Source organism: Kryptolebias marmoratus, linkage group LG18 (assembly GCF_001649575.2).
Source record: "Kryptolebias marmoratus isolate JLee-2015 linkage group LG18, ASM164957v2, whole genome shotgun sequence".
In the NCBI taxonomy this organism is placed as follows: Eukaryota; Metazoa; Chordata; class Actinopteri; order Cyprinodontiformes; family Rivulidae; genus Kryptolebias; species Kryptolebias marmoratus.
In genome coordinates, this window is record NC_051447.1 from 19364956 (window position 1) to 19379437 (window position 14482).

The 14482-nt window shown below is 41.9% G+C and overlaps 2 protein-coding genes across 3 annotated transcripts in view; one reads left to right on the forward strand and one right to left on the reverse strand.

Annotated features, from left to right (window-relative positions):
- Positions 1-8835, forward strand: part of LOC108251113 (CD9 antigen) — a 17644-nt gene extending 8809 nt beyond the window's left edge. For both annotated transcript variants that reach the window (XM_017441295.3, XM_017441296.3), the window contains exons 2-8: positions 1342-1444; positions 4959-5056; positions 6077-6151; positions 6231-6332; positions 6413-6502; positions 6750-6833; positions 8157-8835. In XM_017441295.3, the coding sequence (XP_017296784.1) occupies positions 1342-1444; positions 4959-5056; positions 6077-6151; positions 6231-6332; positions 6413-6502; positions 6750-6833; positions 8157-8222 (618 nt within the window). In that variant the 3' untranslated portion in view covers positions 8223-8835. The remainder of the gene's footprint in view (positions 1-1341; positions 1445-4958; positions 5057-6076; positions 6152-6230; positions 6333-6412; positions 6503-6749; positions 6834-8156) is intronic.
- A 767-nt stretch (positions 8836-9602) lies between these two features.
- cwf19l1 (CWF19 like cell cycle control factor 1) lies at positions 9603-14183 on the reverse strand. Its single transcript, XM_017441299.3, has 14 exons — positions 13949-14183; positions 13716-13800; positions 13562-13646; positions 13368-13469; positions 12950-13164; positions 12744-12859; positions 12277-12361; positions 11983-12135; positions 11429-11576; positions 11191-11270; positions 10835-11044; positions 10630-10749; positions 10456-10553; positions 9603-10008 (listed from the first exon to the last, which is right to left on the reverse strand). The coding sequence occupies exons 1-14, from the start codon at positions 13969-13971 to the stop codon at positions 9864-9866; spliced, it is 1665 nt and encodes a 554-aa protein (XP_017296788.1). The 5' UTR covers positions 13972-14183; the 3' UTR covers positions 9603-9863.
- Between the last annotated feature and the right edge of the window lie 299 nt (positions 14184-14482).

Below are 14482 nucleotides of genomic sequence, written 5' to 3' on the forward strand. Positions count from 1 at the left end.
CTCAGCTCTCTCTTCACCACGACAGATCGGTACAGCGCCCGCTTCACTGCAGACGCTGCACCAATCCGCCTGTCCATCTCCCGCTCCATTTTTCCCTCATTCATGAACAAGACCCCGAGATACTTAAACTCCTCCATCCTCCCCGACCCGGAGAAGGCACTCTACCCTTTTCCGGCTCGGATTTGGAGGCACTGATCCTCATCCCGGCTGCGAACTGCTCCAGTGAAAGCTGTAGATCACGGTCTGATGAAGCCAACAGGACCACATCATCTGCAAAAAGCAGAGACACGATCCTAAGGCCACCAAAACGGATCCCCTCAACACCTTGGCTGCGCCTAGAAATTCTGTCCATAAACGTTATGAACAGAATCGGTGACAAAGGGCAACCTTGGCGGAGACCAACTCTCACCGGAAACGAGTCCGACTTACTGCCGGCACCAAGCTCTGACACCGGTCCAACAGGGACCTAACAGCCCGTATGACTTCAACATAAAATTAAAAAATAAGTCAATATATCGTTTCATTTTGTGGTTCTCAAACTGTAGTACAAGTCCTGGCTTGCTCTTCACGACTTCCTAACAAAGCCGGCTGGTTTTTCTCTCTGCTTCTGGGAGCGTCGTTGTTCGGATTTTGGCTCATTTCAATAAAGATTTTGTACAACAGGAAAGAAAAACAAACACAAACTTTCCTTTTACTCATTTCAAACCAGAGAAACTGCATTGTCTGGGAGACGCAGTGTAAACACTAAAAGTTAAGACGCAGCCAGTTTGCTGAAGCAGATAAGTTAAATGTTTTGAGAAATATAAAAATGACAAAAACCAAAAGTTACAGCATCCATGTACTGAATTTATACTTCTTCCCACTCCTTTGAACGTGTAAATATACGTCACTATTCTGTTTGTTTTGAATTTATTTTCTTTGTATATAACTTTATTCTTTTACTAAACAACAAGTTGAGTTAATCAGCTGAACGTTTTAATGTATAAATGTCTAAAATGGCATAAAGAAAGCAGAAATAGTTGAGTTTTGTTGCAGCATCAATAATTAATTGTGTAAAAGTCAAAAATATGAAATGTTTCTCACGTCTCCCTAATGGTTTTTTGATGCAATTTTGATTTTAATCTTGCAGTAAAACTGTTAATATTTTCTGAGACTTTCTGTTTAGCCAGAAATGAAATTAAGGTTAAACCTTCCAGTAGCTTCATTTATGACTGAACTGTTGGGAAGAACTTTAAACCTTGTAGAAATGTGTAAAAATAAGAGCATGCATGTGCGAGTTGCAGCAGTGATGCTGATTTTGATGATTTTTGTGTTTGGTTTTTTTTTTTTTTTTGTTCGCAGCTTGCAGGGACTGCCGTCCTCGCCGTGGGACTCTGGCTGCGTTTTGACTCCAGGACCAAAGGACTGTTCGAATGCGAGGACTCGCCCTCCGTCTTCTTCACCGGTGAGACCTCCTTACAGCCGCAGCAGGACACGACAGCCAGGATAAACGAGAATAAAACGCCGCCCGCATCATAACGGAGCGCCACGTGATGCTTAAAACCAGGAATCTGTGCAGCTCGTTGTTTTTTTACACGCAAACAAAAATAAAATCTCACGTAGAAACCACCAACAGCTCCTATCGTACACAGATTTCAGGCTTTCTCAAGGTTTCTTTTGGACTTCGGCTGCTTTTTTACTAAGTTTTCAAACCGTTAAAGTTTGACTCCTGAATCAGTCGCCTTTAAAAGACTTCAGCAGGTTTGTGGCGTCCCCCAGGGTTTTGTGCTCGGTCCCTTCTGCTTAACATTTACCGGCTACAGCTTTGCCACCTTATTTCAGATCATAACTTATTAGGATGCTTTTAAAAGTCTTGGTTCAACCCATTTTATGTTTGTAGTTTCCAAGAAGATGGACGTTCTTGTAAGAAAAAAGATTTAAATCTGTCCTAAACCCTCGTTAAATGTCTGTTTTTCAAGGTTTTATTTAGACTTTGGCTTCTTTCCTTTCAGTTTCTTACCTTTTTTTTATATCTGAGTATTTTAGAGGAATTTATTTATTTTAGTTTCATTTCCATGTAGCTGGGAGAAAAAAAGAGGATCTGTGTGAGACGCGTTCAGCACTTTGAAATCCTTTGGCTTCAACTTAAAGAAACGATTTTGAATTTGTCTCAATTTCGTCTCAAAGGCACCATTTGTTCCTGTTTTTATTTTAGGTGAATAAATGGGAAAAACACCAAAACTGGCACAGAAAACAGGATTTTAGCTCCAATAACACGAGCTGAAGGTTGATGGATTCTCCGGTCTTTGATGGGTTTTATCTACTGAAACTGATGGAAAAAAAGATAATTTTTAAAGGATTATAAGAAAGTCTGGTTCTTCTGGAAGGAAAAAGTAAAGAAATGCAGGATGACTGAAGACGTTTTACTACAGTAAAAGCTTTAAATATACTTTAAAAAGCTAATTAAGTGAAGAAATGGTGGCTTTTTAAGGAACAGATCTGATCGAAGGACAAAGATTAGAGCTTTAAAGTTTCCCAGTTTGACCTCATTTAGATATTTTCTGATGAAATTTTAAAATGGATCACTTTGTTTTTTAAGCGTTTTATCAGTCAGACCTTTTTCATTTCATGTAACTGACTTAAGTAAACATTTATTTAAAAGATGATAAAGGAAGTATTGAAGCTCTTAGTTTCTTTTACTTCTGAGCTTTTTTACTTCAAATGCAAAAAGATTTGAACAGAAATCGACTGAAAGGTTTTAATTTTCGTACCCGGGGTGCAGTAAGCTTCGGTCGGATGTTCCTCCTCTTCCTCCTGCGTTTCTTTTTTTAATAAAAACTCTGAATCGCAGCACAGCTGGACCTGAACGTTGGATTTGTTGTGACGGTTGGAGATCGGGGGAATCTGGGCGTGTTTTAAAGGGCAGCTGAGGCCAGCGGTGGTCGGGTCCTCCGCACACAGCCGTCATTCTTCGCCGCCGGACAGACTCGTCTTTGTTCCTCAGAGGAACCTTCGCCTCGCTCCCCCCGAACCGAGAGGCGAAGTGGGCAGCGAGGCGACGGAGGACGGGTTTGAAATGACAAACATCTTAATAACAGCTTTTAGAGGATTTGTGCAGCTGACGCTCCGCTGGTTATCGTTCCTTTACCCCGTTATTATAATTCATCCTCATGAACGACTCATCACAGGATAAAAACACCAAATCAACCAGAAAGATGTTTGAATAATTCCCCAGATTTTTGGTCAGATCTGCTAATCGTGTCACAGCTGGTTTAGGGTTATATGACAGGAATGACTCTCAGCTACTACCACACCAAACGTTAGCTCAATGCTAAATGAGTTATATCACTTTATTTGTTTGCTACTGTCTATTAGCTGTGGTAGACATCTTGAATTGGTTTGTTGTAGAGCCACATCCTGTAATTATTGAGTTTCAATAAAATCTGTCCACTGGTTCATGAGATTCGTTTGCTAACAGACTATGTTGACGCCAACAGTTGATGCCAAAGTTTAAAATGAAGGTTTTGCACGATCATTTAGCTCTCAGAGTATGTGTTGAGGATGATTCTCCACTACTACCACAACCAGTTTTAGCCGAATATCTGTAAAATTGACTGAGCTGTAACCATTTTTTGCTTTAGTTGAGCTTGGTTCAGTGTGGTGGCCATCTGGAGTTGGTTTGTTGTTGAGCCACATCCAATAATTACTGAGTTTCAATAAAATCTGTCCACTGGTTCATGAGATATTTTGCTAACAAACACGCACAGAGGCGATTACATAATTGCCTTTCGTCTGTAGCCATGAAAGGGAGCAGAAAAAATCTAATTTATACTTTAAAAAGCAAATAACTTGTAAGGAAATTAGGTCATTCTCTGAGTAAGATGCTGACAAACAGTAGCTCTTTTTATTTTCCAACGTTGGTGCAAAAAGACTTCAGTTTGTGGTGCTTTCTGAATAAAAAAAGGCATTAAAGAGGTAACCATGCTGATGAAACTATAGGAAACTAACAGCATGGTGCCTTAAATACAGTTTGCAGGAAATGATTTGATTTGTTCAGTTGTGACTCGTTTTCAGGTCTGCTAGAAGAGGATCATCCAAGCTTGTTAAAGTCCACAGCTTTGCTCAAATTCCTTTCTTAAATGTATTTACCTTTGGGCCATCAGGAGCAATATCTCTACAGAAGAGGCTTGATCATATTTGTGGTGAAATGCATCATTTTTAGTTTAAACCAAATCAACCAGTTCTTGTTTCAGTGATATGAGCTGCATGTTGGAGACATTACCAGAAGTCAACAGCCTTAAACAGCACCAAACATTTAGCATCGTTAAAAGGTTTGGAATCAGCTCAGTTTGTTTAGCAACATGTCTAATAATTTGAATTAAACTCTGAAAAGTAATCCTCTACAACTCAGTTCACAGAAATGGCTTCAACTCAGTTGCGTTTTCGAAATGTTGAATTAAAGTTGGGTGTGGTAGTAGCTGAGAGTCATCCCCGACACATGAGAGCTCCAACAGGTCGTACGTCTCCGGTTTAAAACTTTAACAAGCAGGGATGCACAGTTCCTAATCATATTACAGATTTGTCAGTAAATTTTCCTCATCACTTTGTGTACTACAACTAGTGTCATTTATTTCCAAGTCCGGTCTTTAAACACTGCGTATGATGCTGCCATCTAGTGGAAATACAGAAACTACGGATGGATGGTTCTCCTTCGCTGCACCTCTTTTAACGGCTCCTGTAACGCTTTGACTCGAGGCAGGTTGGTTCCATGCTGTTAACTTGGAGCTTTACCTTGAAAACTTCACTTTTTTAACACCTAACAGCTGAAAAATGTTAGGTTTGTTCATGGCTGATGTCCTTCTCCTGCCACCTCCAGTCCGAGCTGATTTCTGCTCATTTCAAAGCCAATTAAAGGCAACAAACTCTGTGAATTCCCCCGGTTCTCCCTCTCAGTGGTATATCTGCATGTTTTGCTGCAGGAGTGTACATCCTGATCGCCGCGGGGGCTCTGATGATGGTCGTGGGATTCCTGGGATGCTGTGGAGCCATTAAGGAGTCGCCGTGCATGCTGGGTCTGGTGAGTCGTTGTTTCGGTCTTGCAGTCTGCACAGAATCTAAACCTCGGCAGCTCTGACATCGATGGACGTCTCTGAGAAACATATCGAAGCCTTGTGACTAATTTTGTGTCAGCTTTCATAAAGCCACTGGGATCTTGTTGACAGTTTGCACATTTTGTGTCCATCTGCAGTGTTTGACTCAAATCTCTACAGTTTCTCACTCAAATCCAACAATCTGCATTTAAATGGAAGGTTTCTGTTCTGCTAGTCCCTGAAGGATAAATTACTTATATTTAGAAAACTGTGATTCTCTTTAAACCAAATGTTCTTGGTTTTTCCTTGTTCTGCTTGGTTATACTTTTATTTTTAGCGCCACCTTTTGGAATGGGAGTTTCATTCTCGTTCCTGCATGGTTGGTCACGCAGTCCTGGGCTGGCTTTGGTTAGCAGCTCCTCGTAAACTGACACGGGCCTCGTGACCGGCGACACCGCCAGCGGTTATGGATGTCCCGTTTTCCTGTAATCTTTGGGCAGTTAATGAGCTGAATGTCAGCAGATATTATCTGTTTCCTGTGTGTTCCTGTCAGAGAAAACTGATAAAAAGGAAAAACAAGCAACTGGCTGCTTCCAGACTACGTTTTTAGTTTTTGCTTCATAGTAATTTTCTTTTCTCATTAGGGACTCTAAAGATGACATAGGGGGATGAAATTGGTCCATACATGAACGAATATCCCCAAAACCTGCTATTGTTAAAACTTTGCGCTGAAAGTAAAAGCTCCTTCAGTGGACACGGACTGAGTTTTTAAAAATGAACACAGGTCCAACTGTGGTGTCCTGTTGTTGGTGAATGTAAAATCCATAAACCTACGGCTAAATGTTGCGCAATCCCAGTTCCCCCAGGCAGTGCGAAAGCAAACGCCTCAAGTTCTGGAACTAACGGTTTGTTTAAAGCTGCCTGCTTGCAGCACAAACAGCCACCTATAGGATACTACAAGAATTTAGTGCAACTCAACGTCACTGGTTTTGTTCTGTTTGGTTTAGTTCTTCCTCTTCCTGCTCCTCATCTTCGCTGCAGAAGTGGCCGCAGGGATCTGGGGACTCTCCAACAAGGACACGGTATACCGAAGCAACAAGTGGTGCAACTCTAACATGGAAATAATCTTGACGTTAAGCAGTAATGCTCTTGAACCTGCAGGTGGTGGAAGACGTTACAGAATTTTACAAGCAGACCTACGACAACTACAAGACCACAAAACAGGAAGCGCTGAAGGAGAGCCTCCGCCTCATCCACTATGGAGTGAGAATTCCCACCTTTTACCTTTTTTCTCCTTTATCTGACTGTATCACACTTTCTCTAAGCTGTTTTCCTTTTTTCAGCTGGACTGCTGTGGTCCTACAGGAATGGTGATGGACGCCATCAAAGACACCTGTCCGAAGCAGGAAGGACTGGAGGTCCTTGTCACGACGGTAACCATGACTTTGACTTTCTCCAGTAAAATCTAAGCCTGTTTTATAGTAGAATCAGTAAACTCCAAACTCGTAGTTTACTGCTTTGAAATTTTAAATGTTTACTGAGCAAATGAGATGTGAAAACTTCCCAAAGAAAGGCTGTGACTTTTATTGCTGCCTTTCATGAGTTATTTCAGACATTTGAACTGCTTCATTTATTTTCTTTAAGCAACAGTCTTTAAATTTATGTATTTATTTTTGACAGAGCTGCCCGAAAGCCATCGACGAAGTGTTCAACAACAAGCTGCACATCCTCGGTGGAGTCGGCATCGGCATCGGAGTCATCATGGTGAGTTTTATGACCAGAGACAACCCGAACCTAACATCTGTGCAGCGGCGCACCAAACTAGAAATGGTCATCTAATCAAAGAAACACCTAAATGACCATTCTGTCTGGTGCTACAGAACAACAGAGGCTCGAGTTTAGTTTGTGATACGAATACACGCTTTGCAGTCGTTACTTTAAGAACCAGGAAGTCAGCTGTCTGATCTTTTTAAATTTGCTTCAATTTGTTGGATTCAAAGTCTGGTTTGTCTGTTGTGCTACTAAATCAGACCCTCCAGGATTTTGTGATGTTGCGATCACAGCTATTAACGCAAAATAAAGCAAACTCCGCGAAATCGCAACTTTCCTGCAACTTTAACCCAATATTTATTGTTTCTAAAGTGATTCGCCACCGTTTCTGCGGTCTAGTCTCTTCTTTGTGGGTTTGTGTAGCGTGGAAAACAAAATAAGCCCAAATAACTCAGGAAGAAGACACGTGACGTCACTGCCTGTTAACCTCAGAATGCCGGGAGCGTGCAGGAGCAGCGACCGAAGCCAAAATGTGCGCTAATGCTTCACATTTGCCCACAAAGATTTCAGCAAACCAGTTTCCTCCCCAGCTGCAGCTGTTTTGCACGTCCTGCAGTGTAATCATGGAACATAAACGCATCGACAAACACTTTGTGTCTGCAAAACATGTGAGGAGAGCTGCAGACCAGGGACAATCCAGAAATGCTCATGAATGTCAGTTTAGAAGCTATCAAAGTTCTCAAATAAAGCACCTTTTGAGAATGTCAATGTTTGTTGGGAATTATCTTACAAAACTAGGAAGGATTTTTAGTTTATATGTTAAAAGTTATGGTTGTTTATTGATTTTAGTAAAAAAAAAAAATCGCAACTTTTAGGAAAATGCTCCGCGAAATCCTGGAGGGATTGGTAAATCTCAATTTGGATTATCTGGGAATTTACAGGAAGTGTTTGGCATAATCTTCCCTGCTCTTTTTTTATTAAAAAAATGTTAACTTTTCTTTAGCAGAAAAGCTAATTATCTTATTCTGTGCTTTTCCTTTAAAAACAAAAATGTTCTTTTCCACTTAGCACATCTCAAAAATCATTTTAAGCCAACTCTGTTTAGCTTTTCTCTTCACTAAAAAGCTAAATTGTTTTCTTGATTTGCCAAAACTTTGGATTAACTTCAAATTACCAAGCTGCGACGCGTGTGGCGTACGCTAAATGAGACTTTCAGGAAACGCCGGTGGTTTCACTTTAATGCCGTCGCAGCTCTCGGTGTTTTCTGTCCACGTCTCGATGGATCACCTCGATGTTCCTGCCTCCTTGTTTCCGCAGATCTTTGGGATGATCTTCAGCATGATGCTTTGCTGTGCCATCAAGAGGTCCAGAGACTTTGTGTAAACCGACACATGAACTTCTCACCTTTAATCACACGTCCCCACTTTTTACAGCCCGCTGCTTTAGAGTTTAAACCGGTTTTTAACATCAGAAACGGCAGTCGCCCCTCGGGGCACGGCCCGGGTTCATACAGGATGGCCACGTCGACCTGTGAGCGTATGGAGCCTCTGCACTGATGTTTAACATTTCCACTCTGTAGGGTCTGCAGGGAGGTTAGATTCATGCCCAGAGTAAAACGGGGGAGTTTGTTTTGTTAGTTTTAGTTTGGTACCAAAAATAAAATTGATCTTTTTATTACGAAACAATCCAGAATAGGTTGAAAGTCTGCAGGAGAAGATAAAATACGACTCCGCTGCCCTCTGGTGGACGCTTCTGCTGTTTTCTTTATTTTTAAATCTTATGTTAATACCCTCTTACGTTTACAAAAATGCACTAAAGGTTTGTGAGCTGTAGTCTTGTTTATTTGCAGCCAACTGTTTTTTTTTTTAATTTTATTTTGACGCTGAATAATAGCTTTATTTTATTAAGAACTGTGGAGTTTTATGCAAATATGATGAATGCAGTTCAGATGTCGTTAAAATGCCAAATGAACTAATAAACGATTTGTGTTAAAGTCTTTGTGTTCAAAACTTTGTTCTGAAAACACGTCGAGGTGTGCAGCAGATTAACGCTGCCCAAAATGTTTGGTTTTAATTTGTGCAAGCAATAATCTAAGAATTCAAATATTTTAAAACTAGTTAAACTGTTTATTTTCAAGACAAGTCTCTTTGAATGACTCCAAAACATTTAGTATTATTGAACAAAATTCTAAATATCGGTTCTATTTTTATTTTCTTGTAGTAAATCTGGATTTCTAAGTACTTAAATCATATAATATTTGGTTCAGAAGCTGGTTAATGTTTAAAAATGTTAAACATATGTGCAAGTTTGCAATCCTTGTGAGTTTATGTGAAGTGTAAATTTCATACAGTAGTTAATGTTCTTGTAAATACAAGTGTCATGCATTTGCTCTGTTTATTTGTCTGTTAGCAAAATATCTCATTAGCCACTGGATGTAAAGTAAATTCAAGCTGCTCGCTGTAGTTAACTGACATGAAAATGGCTTCAGGTTAGGAGCCAAAATGTGATGTTGCAGAAGCTGAGGGTCGTCCCTCAACTGCTGCCAGATAAAGTGAGATTTTTATTAAAAACTTTGGTTTTACAGATGGTGGGTGATATGCATTACTTCAAGGAACTATTGGCTTTTCAGTGTTATAAATAAGCTGTAAAGTCTTGAAATCAGTGATTTTTTTTTTTTTTTTTTTTTTTAGTGATGCACTTCCAGTTAAAGTAATGTCTAAACTTTTGGAGCTGAACCTTTGTACAAAATTAAAAACAAATTACTTTGTTCTGACAAACTTAACATTTTATTATTGTAAATTTGACTATAAAACTGTAAAATAAAAGGTTTAAAACGATTCCAACCACCATTACAGTTTACACAAAAAACAAAAAGCTTTTAAAAATGTACAGGAGTAGTACTGCTTGTGTCCTTTGCAGGCCAAAGAAGACAATTCAGCGTCGGGAAGACGAATGTCCTCACAATGCGCCGTGATGTCACGGTCCTCGCGTTAACAGAAAAACAAGAACGTGTGTGTGTGTGTGTTAGTCGTCCCAGGCGAAATCGAACGACTGGAAATCGTCTCTCAGTTGTTTGCAGCCCTCCTCCTCTTCCTCTCTGCTCTGCTTGCACTCCTTCCAGTCAGCTCGAGTTGGGATGTTCAGGACCGCCTCGCTGGCCAGAACCTCCCTGTGTGACAAAAAAATGTGATCAGCTCTCTGGCGCCCCCAGTGGAAGCTTCTGGAATGACGCTAGTGAGCTACGATGGGATGGCTTTTCGCTGGTGGACCACTTTTTGATGACAAGTTTGTTTATCCCCTTACAAAGCTTGTCGTCAGCTAGTAATCACCTTCAGAGCACCATCTGGGAAATGCACATTCTTGTAAAAAAAAAAAAAAAAAGTTAGCAGAAAATTTGCATTTCTTTGTTGAGTTCAGGTCGATGACTGTCACATAAGCGCTTTGTCTTTGTTTACAAGTTAAATGCTCAAAATTTACAAATGATTCCTAAAGATTTTTCTCCGTTTGTGTAATAATGCCATGAACCATCAGTTAAATAACTGTGGAACACATCCAGTTGTACGTTTTATCAGCGCCTCGGGAGTCTGAGCACCGTGAAAGCTGTTTATAAGCTTACCTTCCAAACTGCAGAGGAAAATGTTTCTGGATCCTGTAGTAGAGTTTCTCCCCTGAGTCCAGCTCCACGTAGAAGTACGGAGTCCCCGGAGGAGCGATCTGAAGGAACAGGAAATTAAAACGTTCAGCACATCTGGCAGCATGAGCGTCTGTCCTGACGTCGGGCGGATTTAACCTGTTTGAGGTCTGTGTGCTGAGGAATCTCCATCAGCTCCATGTGCTGCTCCTGAGCCTGGACCATAAACGCCTCCTTGATGTCTTCTGTGGCGCAGCGATCGAGTGGAACGGGGACGATCTGAGAAACGTTTAAAAACGAGGTTTTAAAACCGCCCGACCCGCCCGGCGGCGTGGCCCGCTAATGAAACGGGTTTTTCCTCCACCTGCAGCTGAAGATGTTGACTTCTGTAGTTCCTCTCAAACAGCACCCAGCGCTCTCCTCTGCTTTTGTAGAAGCTCCTCAGGGCCGACTTGTACTTCTCCATCTCCTCCACCACCTCGGAGCTCAAATCCACCACGGACTGGTAGTGGCCGATGGGCAGGATCAGGACGTGGCGGGGGGTCAGCGGACCTTTGGCCAGAGCCAGGTAACACTGCAGGACGCATTCGTTTGCAGCTTAAAGACACTAATCTTACTAATCTGCAGTTTGTTAGATTTGATTCGGTTCCTTCAGCAGCAGATGTTGAAGTTTGTGTTTGTTTATCAGATGAATAAATCTCTGATAATGTGTGAACTTACATGTGTCCCTATGCTGAAAACCAGATGCTTCTCCACTTGAGGACTGGCCAGACAGAACCAGCAAGGACCAGTGGGCTGAGCTACACACGAGGAAAACACAAATATAAAACCCAACGAGCCATTTCCTGTTAATTAAAGCTTATTTTGTGTCTTTAACACCGGCGGAGTTACCTTCATCCTGTACGTTAGCATGAATTGTCTTTGTCTGTTCAGAGCGGCTGTAAGAATAAAAACTCACGGTGGCGGCGCGGCTGTTTGAGCTGCCTGTCTCCGCCCTGCTGGTCTCGACCTCGTCCGCCCCCGTCTGAGGGTCTCTTCCTGTTGTGGCCCCGAAAGGCCCCGCCCTGTTTGCTGCTCAGGTCAAAGAAGAACTGGTGGGCCGGCTCCTGGACGGAAGGACACAAGGTCAAATTTAACATCTTAACACAAAAGTCGATATTTTCATCATTCACTTTTATTTTACACACAAAACCCAAGCTTCTCATGGAATAATACACAAAAAAAGATTTGTGTGCATTAAAACACCTTTCAGCCCCAAAAAACATTTAAAAACTGGATCATTTATTGGCCTTCTGAGGAAAATAAAACGTGTTTTATTGAATCAAGTCAGACCAAATGCGTCAGTTTTCTGCCATTTTTTAGGCTGTAATGTGTTACCTTTGCATTTTTATTTATTTTACTAAAATACCATGAGAAGAACTAGTTTTGGTTGCATAAAAATCTAAATTTTATGATTTTTTTTTTTCTTGTAATAAAATACTGTAAAACTGGTATTATCGGCTTTCTGTGGACCTCTTCCTCTGTGGTGCTGAAGGCCGGTTTTTGTCCGTCCGTCTTGTCTTTTCCTGATCGTCTGTAGGGATTTTCCGTCACGTCCTGCGGCTGCTTCACCAGCTCCGCCGGATCCATGTTCTTCATGGGGATGATGTTGAAGGCGTAAACATACTGCAGACAGAAAAAACTCAACTCTTCTGTACTTTTCTGGGAAAATGTGTGATCTATGACGCAGAACGCTGCAAGTTAACTTCAGACTTTCAGCTTTGAGAACACGGTGCAGCTAATCTGACAAACAGAAATCAAACGCACCTTCTTCTTAGCAGGATTGTTGAACGGTGCCAGGGCGATGAAGCGACTGACGTGCTGAGCGTTCTCCTGGAGAACCACATGATTCCTGAGGATGGAGAAGTTTTATTCCACACACCATGAAACGATCTGTGTTAGCATCAGATGTAATGAGGTTCCGGTGCCGCTTCAGAGCCAATTCAGAACAAAACTTAACTAAACGGTGGATCATCACCAGCTGTCGAATGTTTTTAATAATTAATCTGAGCTCAGTTTGTTGTGTTGCTGTTATGAGAAGAAAGGAAGCTTCAGTTGGTCAAATCTTGACATTGTCATGCACAAATCCATGCAACATCACACGATCTGTAAGCTTTCAGGGCATGTGTTGAGGATGACTCTCAGCTACTGCCATACCAAATCTTAGCTCAGTCAGTTGTACAGATAAAGAGTTGTAGCCATTTTTATGTCAATCAGTGGTGACAGCCGTCTACCTGTAAGGGAGTCTTTCGTAGTAAGCGCCCTCTAGTGCTGCGAAGTGGTAGCGCGGTTTCAGTTTGTCAGCGAGGCTCGCGATAGAGCTGCTTCCACACGACTTCGTGTTCACTTCCTGCAACACAAAAACAAATATCCACACAGTGACCATCAGCAGGCCGCAGCGTTCCCTCTCTGAGGAGATGAAAGGCGAACCCCGCGTTACCGGCGTGTTTCCGAAGTGCCACACTCCTCGGGGCCACTGCGACGTCAGCAGGATGTCGACGCCTCTGAACTTGGAGCTGCTGGTCAGCGCCGTGACGAGAGCCGAGAGGTCTTTGGGTGTGAAGCAGTGAGCCGGGGCCGGTTCCTGCAGGGCCTCCCGGCCGCTGACGTAGGCGATCTGCAGGCCGGACGCCCCCGTAAACACACCGCGCCGACCTGGATCAAACCCAGAAATCAGCTTTGATCATAAAGGAGCTGCTGGAACCAGGTTTTCATAACCGCTCCTGTGTTTTGGTTCTGTTTAATGAATAACGACGCGGTGGAATCTGTCGTTTTTGTAAAATTCAAATTAAGATTGGAACAATTTTCAGGCTTTCTTCTGATCTCTGATCTGAGGCGTGTTGGCGCTGCCGTCTTACCCAGATACGTGATGTTTTCAGTCAACTCGCAGCCATCAGAGTTGGAGAAGTTCTTCGCCGTCTCCTGACTCGCTGCACCTAAAATGTAAGTGTGGATGGGCGCTGAAAAGAAAGAAAAAAAACGCCTCAGTTTTCAGATTTCCTACGACCCTTCCCGGGCATGTTCGCGGTGTGGAAAACCGAACGTCCGGCACCTTTCTTGGCTCCAGTTTTGTACTGCTGCCACTCTGCTTCGGCTTCAGGTGTCGCTCCAAAGAACTCTCCAACACACAGCAGCAGCTGCAGGGAAACACCCACAGCTTCATAACAAACCTGAATAAAATAAATACTCACAATGATCTCACTCACATCAAACTGTCCAGACTTCTTCTGGATGGACTGAACTCGACTGAAGAGAGAGTTCAACCTGCCTTCAACGTCCCCACATGCCAAGCTGTAAACAACATTAGCATAAAGCTAAAAACAGACACGTTTTTACATCAGATATAAACTAAAAACCTCCACAGTTTCACCACTGCGACCTTAAACCACATTAAACGATATTAAACCAACAGATCGCGTGCTCAGGAGGTTAAACTCACACTCTTATTGTTTGCTCCTCCATATTTTGTCTCAAATTCAGCGGGTTAGCAGCTTCAGCGCATTGTCCGTTACCAATAAAAGTCCGGCGGAAACAAGCGCGGAACGTTTCTTCTTTAGTTTCTTTGGATTTCAGCGAATGTTTAAGGTTAGAATTCTACGGAGGCCTGTGGGGGGCATGTCGGAAAAATAAACATTCCTTCGCGATAGTTTTTGATTTACCTCAGGGCACTGAAGCCGATTTTTTCCTACATATCCCTCACGGGGCCCCGTAGGATTCTAAAATGTTGCCACATTTGTTTTATCACGTAAAAAAAAAATGTTTCAAAAATAACAAAACAGCGGTTTTAAAAAAAAACTCTAGTCTTTAAGGAAAGTCATAAACAATATCTAAATATTAATTAATAAGAAACTGCGGATGAAACAATTCATCAATGCAAGATTAAGAATTTAAATTCTGAGAAATACCACCTCTTAACTTATGGGTTTTTATTAAATAAGTTGTTTCTGTAAAAGTAGTGCAAGCATTAGTTCAG

Excerpts from the sequence above, each read along its gene's own strand:
- cwf19l1 (XM_017441299.3), bottom strand. The coding sequence starts at position 13,971 with ATGGAGGAGCAAACAATAAGAGT. Across the intron at positions 12,362-12,743 it reads TACGAAAGACTCCCTTACAG|GAATCATGTGGTTCTCCAGG; the intron begins GTAGACGGCTGT and ends CTCCATCCTCAG. Across the intron at positions 11,045-11,190 it reads TTTTCAGCATAGGGACACAT|TGTTACCTGGCTCTGGCCAA; the intron begins GTAAGTTCACAC and ends TGCGTCCTGCAG.